Here is a 9710-nt window from a genome sequence, read left to right as displayed (position 1 = left end):
GTCGTTTCTGTTGTCCACTTTACAAACTTTGTTGAGATCTCACTCCTTGCCGAAATGCGCCACTTTATACGTGTGCGCATCTGTATTCCCTCTGGAAATTGAGTGTGGCTTCCACGCACAACTGACTTGTCTGTTAAGTCATGTAAGGTTGCTGCAATATGACTTACAAGACAGGAAAAAGAAGTATTGCTTAAGCTCAAGCATTGTTCCAAATATTCGAGGTCCAAATATTTGAGGACAAGAGCTCCCGCTTTTCTTTCACTAAAGACTGGTGCCTTTACATTATTGTGTAATGTGAACACGCTTACTATGCATTACATAGAAATGCAGTAAGATCTTGTTAATTTCGGTTTCATGGGCCAAAAAAAAAAAGAATGTCCTAACAAAATGAATGTCGAATTATTAAGAGTATCGAGAGAACAATAAACACTTGGTATGTCAACACACTTTTATTTACTGAGTGAATCAGCAAATCCTGTTTCTATTTAGCACAAAAGCAGTGCAGAAGCTACAATTCTCATAATCTTGCGAGTGATTAGCACCTGCAGCGGCGAAAGCCTCGCGATGTCCTCCACAGTGCGGTTGTGGCGCAAGACCCACGTCTTCATCCAATACATTCTTTTCACTACTGCGCGCACATCCCAATTATTTTTTGGCCATAGCGCTGGATGGCAACAGCATCACATCGTAGCTGGCAGGTTTGATGCCAACATTTAGGCCGCGGCAGAGCAGCTCTGCATCCTTGACAGCTGCCACCGTGTTTGACATTGCGCACGCATTGCACCGAGTCAAAACGAAACTACTGTATGCGGTGCTGCTGCACTCTGAGGGTTGCCTGAATTAACCGGTGTGCGGACAAATACAAGTCCGAATTAACGAGAGTTTGATGGCATTAAGTAATCCATACGTATGCCAGGACCAAAGGACAAACGTGAAATATCTGATTTTCCTAATTAATAACGGTTGAAATAACAAAGTTTGACTGTCGTACAAATGCTTTAATAAAACTGGCCGATGCACACCTCATGTACTTTGGGCACTGTCCCTGCATATAATCACGCACGCAGGAAAAGAATTAAAACACTCTGGTACGTTTCTGCAAGCTTCCTCCTTTATTTCAAACCGGTTTCATAATGTGAATTCTATTTATGGCAGGAAAAGGCCACAACAGCACGAAATTTCAGACTCTGAAACTTCATGCACATTCTTTCAGACCCTTCTTTAATGTCGATGCAATATTTTTTCAAGCTGCTGACCAACTTGAATACAGCGAGCTCTTTCTGTTAACCCAAGGCACTGGAACAGTAGCACAAGACATACAGCAGTTTCAATCCTCAGTTGGGCCCTGCTTCTTGAAGGTGGTGCCAATCTCCTTAAGCTTTGGAACCAGCTCCTTGAGGGCTGAAGCGACCGATTCCTTCTCGTTGGACGAGTCGTCGAGTGTCAGGTGCCTCATGACGAGCTCTGCAAGAGTGCGCAGATAGAAAGAGAGGGTTAACGTACACTTGTCTTCTGATCAATCATTAACCCATGTCGCATCAGTGAAGCTAGGTAGTATCATGCCTGGTCAGGCGTTAGGTGGCAATGCCAGGTACCGATGGCTCCTCTCCTGCAGCAGTATAGTTCAGGTGTTTGCCCTCCCCTGACCCCTTCTAGCCTCGGCTACGGAGAGGGGTGTGTATGCACGCATGCGTAAACGTATGCGTCCGTGAGAAATCAAGAGTGTGATGCCATTTCTGTGCGAGCCTTTGACTAAAAGCAGGCTGTGGCGCTTGCACGAGCGCGATCTTGGAGTCTACCCGCACAGCCATCTATGTGGTCCCATTTGTTGTAGGCAATTTGAATTGTGGAAAGAAATCAAGTAGCACCCCAGTGTTGCAATTATTTATGCAACCTAGTGACCTCCTGACAAAATAAATGAAACAAGACTTCTAATATGGTAGTCTAACATTCCTAATTGATTCAATGTTCAGCTTCAGTGCTCCTGTAAAGCTGTCTCTGTAATGAGTGATGCATAACCGTACTCACCCTGCGCTTGGTGCAGTACGGCGAATGTGTCCGGCGGCAACTGTGTCCGCAGTGCGGACAGAATCTGGGGCACGAAGCGCCCCGAGGCGTGCAGCGCTTTCTGGGTTTGAGCCTGGGCCACGAGAAGCACGGACAGGTGCAGGCAAAGTGCAGCATCCTCAGCGTCCGACAGTTGCGACAGCAGGGCCTGACGGTGACTCAGCAGCCACTGCCTGCACAACGGACAAGCCAGCATGATACAGTGGAATCCCAATTTTACTACTTTCTCAGGACCATGCGCAAACATTGTGTAATTCAGGCGTCGCATAATTTTAACAACAAAAATGATGTCTATAAGAAACGGTTTCACATGACAAAGTTGCACGGTACTTCAATTTAAGCTATAGGCCAGTATCCTGCAGGACTTGGAAACAAAAACCACTAAAAAAGTAAATGAGAAAAGAATACAGTCCAACCTCGATATATAGAACACGGATACATCGAATTATTGTGTATATTGAATATTTTCTACATCACCTGGAAAATCTCAAGCATTTTTTATTTTTTATTTCGAATGGTGTCGGATGTAAAATGGACATCTCAAACTCTGCCACCTCAGACCATGCGTGAGCTGTTGACAGCTGGCGAGATTTCCCACAACGCCCTCAAGACAGCGGTGGCACGATGGGCGTTCCCCTGATTGCTGCGCACACATCGAGCTGCACACATCGATCGTGCCGAGGGCGCCATTTGAACGTAGCGGCGTACGCACGCGGCGGCTTGGCTAGTATGACAACGTCAACGACGCATTGCATTTACTGCACAAGTTAAAGTTCTTTAGCCATAACAGGTAAAAAAGCCATCAGAAGTGAGTCGCGCTGCAGAATTGCATGCAGCCCAACATCCAGCAAAGCTGGTACTGTGACTGGTCATGCACATGTGCTGCTATTTAACTGTAGACTGTTAAGTGTTAAATATTAGTGTGCGATTCCAGCGAACACTGCAAATGCGATTCTCCCTTGGTGCACCGTTGGTGCTTTTCCGGTGGCTGTGTCCTTGAAAGTGCACCCGCTTGCAATCATCATCATCATCTGCCTAATTTATGTGTACTGCAGGACGAAGGCCTCTTCCTGTGATCTCCAATTACCCCTGTCCTGCACCAACCGATTCCAACTAGCACCAGCAAATTTTCTAATTTCGTCGCACCACCTAGTCTTCTGCCGTCTTCTACTGCACTTCCCTTCTCTTGGTACCCATTGTGTCACCCTAATGGTCCAACTGTTATCTAATCTGCGCACTACATGACCTGCCCAGTGCCATTTTTTTCCTCTTAATGTCAATTAGAATATCGTCTAAACCCATTTGTTCTCTGATCCAAACCGTTCTCTTTCTGTCTCTTAAAGTTTTGCCGACACCTCTTGCAATAAACGCTTATAAAGTAACATTTTCAAACTTCAAAAGAAAGCCTTTAATGCATGTTCCAATGTGCGGAAGGTCTGAACTTATATGCGTGCAATGTTTCATCTTGAAATCTATGTGCAGTCGGCGTCACCCTTGTGAACTTCCGTTACACATTGCTGGCTGGCTCCTGAGCGCCCCAGAGGCTGCCGTTATCATCATACCTTGCTGGTGAAGCAGCACACTGACACGGACACAGTGAAGACAAACAGGAAAAGACGACACTCGCTGCACTCGCAACTATTTGATTTCAGAACACATACTTCATATTTATATACCTGCGCACCCTCAGGCGTCAAAGAAAATCAAGGCAAGATTGAAGGCATTTTTTAAAAATCATTTGCCCGTGCATACTCGGGCGACAAAGATATGGCACCTATCTATCATGGTGCGCAATCCTATCGTAATTTGTTGCAACCCTAACAACCATTTTTATTACACAATTTTTTTTCTCTTCTCTTTAGTGTACTTCCAAAAAGGCAACCTCACCATGGCTTAGATGTACAGATGGCTGACTGATACAACCCTCTCCCCTCTTGTGAATATGAAAGGCTTCGATTGTTTCCCTGGTTAGCTGATCCTTATGGTGTGATAAAACTGTGGTATCATTGTAAAGCGGCCAGCACCCATGTTGTGAGCAGTGCCCCTTAATGTGGCAATGAATGTTTCCCCCCAGTGACCTTTTGTGCTCCAAAAGTCTCGTGTTTACACACCGACCCGTTTGGCTGATGTATACTTTTCCACACGATATGGGCAAACTGTAGAATACAGATGACCTGCACTCAACAAGTTTTTCTTTGATTGACTGTGCACTTACGACCATTTAATTTTACTTTTGTTGAAACTCTACGATCCAGTCCGGCACATATTTTTCCGAGTTTGTTAGGCGCTGAAAAAACTACTCGTAGACCATATCTGCCACCTACGTTTTTTAAGTTATGCGCAATTTTGTGTGCATATGGTAGTGACACAATTTTTTTGCAGTCAATCTCTTTTCTGCTGCACTCTTTTTGATAGCCATTGCACACATAACGAATCAACTTATAAGCAGATGTACATAGTACATGTTTCTCATATCCAGCATTCTTTAGTCTGATAACCTGTTGGCTGAAAGTTTTTTTTATTTTTTCCGGGCAAGACTTAGTTAAGGCCGCCCTCAGGCACGAGAAAGCTATGCCACTTTTTACAATTTTAGAGTGTCCCGAATTATAGCTAAGCAAGGGTTTTTCTGATCGTGGATTGTATGACCAGCAAACGGGGTCCGGTGTGGAAGTTAATGCCAAATCTAAAAACTGTAGCTTGCCAATCTTCAGCAACTCAACAGTGAAAGCCAGTCCTTGGCTGTTGTCCTTAAACACTTTTAAGACTTCATTCACTCTTACGTCCAAAAGACCATGTTCGACTATAACCAAAAAATCGTCCACAAAGCGGAACACTTTTACCGCTAGGTCTTTAAGGTTTGCATCTATCGCTTTGTCTATGCTACCTAAAAAAATTGTGCTAAGTACCGGAGCTACTTTTGAGTCTATACATATACCGGACTTTTGTCTGTACATAACATTATTCCACATTACAAAGGTGGACTCAAGGTAAAAGGTTAATAGTTCAAGAAATGTATTAACTGATACGCCACCATTGCTGACAAATTCCATCTCGTCGTTGTCTTCCGTTATACAATGCCTAACACTCGATAATAAGGGACCGTGCGGAATATTGTAATACAGATCCTGTACATCTATGCTGAAGAATTCACATCGTCCAGGGTTAGACGTGCTTAAGTGTGTTACTAACGTTTCAGAGTTTGGTAAAATGAACGGATCGGTAACTATCAAGCCATTAAGGTGGTTTTTAAGAAATGGAGAGACAACCAACTGCCACGAGTCCCTTTCTGATACTATGGTGCTGAACGGAATGTCAACCTTATGTGTTTTTGCCACGAAAAACAATTCGAGATGTAGGTTGCACGAGCGCTTAACTGCTGAAGCAAGTCGCTCAAAATTGTTGCTTGCCAGTAATGTGACTGCTTTTTCCCTCCCCTTTTTAGCTTTTACGTCGACACGTACAAAATTCTTTCTGACCGCTGTCATCGCTTTCTCCTGGAAGAGACCTTCAGGCACGACTACAAAACAAACCTTCCTTATCAGAAGTCAGAAACCGTAAATCATTCTTCACGCCAAAGTTCACTAGATTCCTTACGTGTTGCTCTTTTCTGTCGGCGGTCATTGTCCTGGAAAGCACATCCATACACTCTGTGATGAAACGTGGACGCTCTTCTTCGGCCACGCGACGCGCCATGGTCTTGGTCAGTGCTACTTTTTCTGGTGGAGTGAAGGCCGGCTCGAAGCAGAACTTCGGACCGAGTCCAAGAATCCTTTTGTAGTTCTCAGGAACGGTGGTGTCTCCCAAGGTGACCACCCTGGCTTCCGGTGGTCTGTGCTTCTTTGGTCTAGGTAGGTGTGGTTTCGTGGTCGCCCATAACCATTCCGCCAAACTGTCGGACGTCCTACACCATTCCCTGAAGCGTCTGTTGTGCTCTCGACCGTGAAGCAAGGCGCACGTTACTCTCAGGGAATCCTTGAAATGTCTTGCTTGACTCCATAATTCAGCTTTCACAATCCTACAAATTCGTTTTGAGTGTGTTGAAGATGGCTGAAGGAAACCGCACATGGTTTCGAGTTCCTGGGGGCACACGTTGTACCTTACATGCCAAGATGCCACTCTTGCCTTGTAGACGCATATCGCCATAACTGTAGCCAGGGTGCTAGGGTCATATTGCTTGAAGTTGTTCGAACATATAAAAGGGCCCGTTGTAATGGAAATGAAGTTCAGTAAAGTGGAAAGTTGGGCTAGTTGGTGAATGATCATCATACCTTGTTGGTGAAGCAGCGCACTGACACGGACATAGTGAAGACAAACAGGAAAAGACAACACTCGCTGCACTCGCAACTATTTTATCTCAGAACACATACTTCATATTTATATACCTGCGCACCCTCAGGCGTCAAAGAAAATCAAGGCAAGATTGAAGGCATTTTTTAAAAATCATTTGCCCGCGCATACTCGGGCGGGTGCTGCCGGGTGCTGCCATTACTGCACTCTACAAAAGGGTGACACCGACTGTACATTCCCTTACACAAAAAATTTTGAAATTCATTCACTGTGCAAAAGGGCATTCCCACAACTTGTGCAACACTTTGTTGCTTTGTTGTGCCAGAACTAATTGCTCCGCAAATTTGAGATCTTGCCAACATGTTTACCCAACCACGCACACTGTCCCTACAAATTGTCAACCTGTTACAGTGAATTGTTCTTTTATGGCAAGCGTTTTGGAATCCTGGCAAGCCTCAGCATCATTAGTATGGGTTTGCCATTAAATTGTAACTTTTCCTCATTTGCCCTACAACCTTAAAATTTCGACAGCATGTTCTTGACATGCCCTTCAGGCACTGCAATTATGCATGCCAAAATAGTGCATCAAAATAAAAAGCACCAAGAAAATTGATTATTTTTAATATAAGTCGCATACATCTTGAGCCACTTGCACTGTTTTAGAAGAATGAGTTACATTGTAAACGACTGGATGTTTGGGCTCGCCGTCAGTACACTGTCATGTACTGATGATGCCAGTTCACTTATTTCACTGTTTTATTGCGATAGCAATTATATGGACACTACAGGCACATTTCCGCAGTCGCCATGATGTTCCATATAAAGTCCAAGGGCGATAATGTCATTGCTGCACGCTGTATGCTGTATGTGCGAGTGAAAGCGTGGAAGAAGTACATTGTCTTCCATCACGCACAAGGCACTGCGGGAGCGTTCCAATCTAGTGGCTGCTGCATATGGTACGGCTGCGTGGGCCCTATTTTGAAAGTGATCTGTGATGGGGTCAAAGCACGCCGAGTGCTGATAGCTTCGTGTGCACTGTGTTTTCGCCGTTCAGTTGGTGTTGAAGTGTGAGGCAGCACAAAGGTCAATCCTCTCGCTGCTGCTGCTGTGCTTCATCACTCCAACATTTTGACAGCGAGCGTCTGCGGTCGTCGAGTGAGATGTGCTCATGCTTGCTTGTGTGCACCTGACACCATGCTTCATATGGCCAATAAGACTGTTATCCTTACTTCGTATGGCTGTCTACTAATTTGCTGTCGCAATGGATGCTTTGCCTTTCGGGCAAAACTGCAACTTCTTTTGCAATATTTGATATCAGACATATTTTACAAGTGACTGGATTAGGTTTAGGGCTTACATTCTCATATCTAAAGTTGCTGTACAGAGTTATTGCATGTAGTCCGCATTCCGTACACTTGACTATGCTCGCTAAAGAAATGAAAATTCTTAATCCATTCTGTAGCTGTACGCTTTTCACAAGGCTGAAGATGCAAAAAACGTTGTGAAACTAAATTAAATGGATAGTTTTAATTGGTGCCTGAAGGGGATGAAATGCACTCACACAAGGTTTCTACCTGACATAGCCAGCTGTTTACTCAGAGCTTTTCTGTAAGGCATCGAAATGTGCTAAGGCTAATAATTGCTGAAACTATCACAACTTCCCAATAAGCATTTGCAGTTTTGCCTATGCATTAGCCTTACTGTCCCCACCATTACCTTCAATTTTCAGCATGCTGAGATGTTTGGTTCTCTGGGGTCGGTATTCTCAGGCATATATTTTGGATGATACTTTCATTTTCCCGAGATTAGTTCCAGATGCATTAGTGTCTACAGGTGACAGTGTTTCTGGCACAATACCAAGCATGCTGTTGTAACAAAGTGCCAAAAACGCCCTCGCTTGAAATGATCGTCTGCTGCTAGAAATTAGCTGGTTTAGTACACACACGGAAGAAGATGGATGGAGAAGAATAACTTGCCTCTCTTTCTTCTTGTCGGAGCGGATGATCATATCGCACACGCCCGATCCCAACACCGCATCCACATCGGTCAGGAAGTCTTCCAGCGTCTGGCATGTAACAAAACGCTCCAGTCACCTCCTGATTCAAATTTTCAAACACTTTTGCGTACAAAACACGATTCATCATTCCCATCATTCATTCATTTCCACTGCATGATGAAGGACTCCGCCACAAATCTAGTAATCCCTATCTTGCATCACTTTACTCCATCCTATGCCTGCAAGTTCCTCGATCTCATCGCATAATTGGCTTACCATCACCATCACACCACCATCAATAGCATTTCCTATCGCTTGGCAGTCTATTACTCTAATAAGCCACCCGTCATCATGACAGCATGTAAGCCTTTATGCATACAAGCAAGATATATGAGGGACAGTCAAAAAGTTCCCGAAATGGTGGTTCAGCGTGCTAATATTACGACCTATGGGAATGCTTACCTAATCAACTTCGAAGTCGGACCTTTATGCACACACACACTTGCTCCATTGCTGCTGCCATTGTTGGAAACGGTCGTTAAAGGCTTTTTTCGGAATCTGTCGGAGCTTAGCCGCTGTATTTGCTTTGATGTCCTCCACGGTTGCAAGACGTGTCCCCTTGAGGCCAATTTGCAGAGTAGGCAACAGCTAAAAGTCACTTGGAGCGAGATCCGGAGAGTACGGTAGTTGAGGGACGACCGGAATGTTATTCTCAGTGAGGAATTGCTCCACAACAAGCAATGCGTGGCTTGGCGTGTTATCGAGATGCAAACACCACTTGCCTTGCCACTTGTCCCGTCATGTCATTCGAACCACATCACGCACCCTCTGCAAAGCTTGCACATAGAAATGGCCAGTAACAGATTTTCTAGGGGTACGAACTCATGGTGCACCACACCATCGATGTCTTTAACTTTGGATCTGCCGATCTGTGATTTTTTTGTCTGGGAGACGCTAGTGTGTGTCACCCTGATGACTGTTGTTTCGTTGCCGGGTTGTAGGCGAACACCCAAGACTCATCACCAGTAACTATCTGTTGGAGCAACGTTGGGTCCTGCGCACCTGTCTCAAACAGTTCAGCAGCGATTGTCATGCGAGATTCCATCTGATCCGTGTTCAGCTGTCTTGGAACAAACTTCGCACTGATGCATCTCATTTTCAAATCATTGCGTAATATAGCATGGATTGGTCCGTGTGAGATGTCCACTTCTTGCTTTAACTCCTTGATTGTCATTCTTTGATCACAGCGAATCAGTTGTTGCACTTTGGCAATCGTTTCATCGTTTCGAGATGTCGACGGTCTCCCCTTGAGCTCATCGTCCTCTAACGTCTCCTGGCCTTTCTTAAAGCTACGCAAACA

At 44.7% G+C, this 9710-nt stretch overlaps 1 protein-coding gene across 1 annotated transcript in view; it reads right to left on the bottom strand.

The window, feature by feature from the left end:
* Positions 1 to 434: 434 nt before the first annotated feature.
* The window catches only part of Ufl1 (UFM1 specific ligase 1), a 49457-nt gene continuing 40181 nt past the window's right edge, over positions 435 to 9710 (bottom strand). The window contains exons 15-17 of the mRNA XM_075695311.1: positions 8327 to 8419; positions 2029 to 2236; positions 435 to 1464 (exon numbers count right to left, since the gene is read on the bottom strand). Coding sequence (XP_075551426.1) covers positions 1328 to 1464; positions 2029 to 2236; positions 8327 to 8419 — 438 coding nt within the window. The 3' untranslated portion in view covers positions 435 to 1327. The remainder of the gene's footprint in view (positions 1465 to 2028; positions 2237 to 8326; positions 8420 to 9710) is intronic.

Source organism: Dermacentor variabilis, chromosome 6 (assembly GCF_050947875.1).
Source record: "Dermacentor variabilis isolate Ectoservices chromosome 6, ASM5094787v1, whole genome shotgun sequence".
NCBI lineage: Eukaryota > Metazoa > Arthropoda > Arachnida > Ixodida > Ixodidae > Dermacentor > Dermacentor variabilis.
This window is presented reverse-complemented; position numbering and strand designations above follow the sequence as displayed.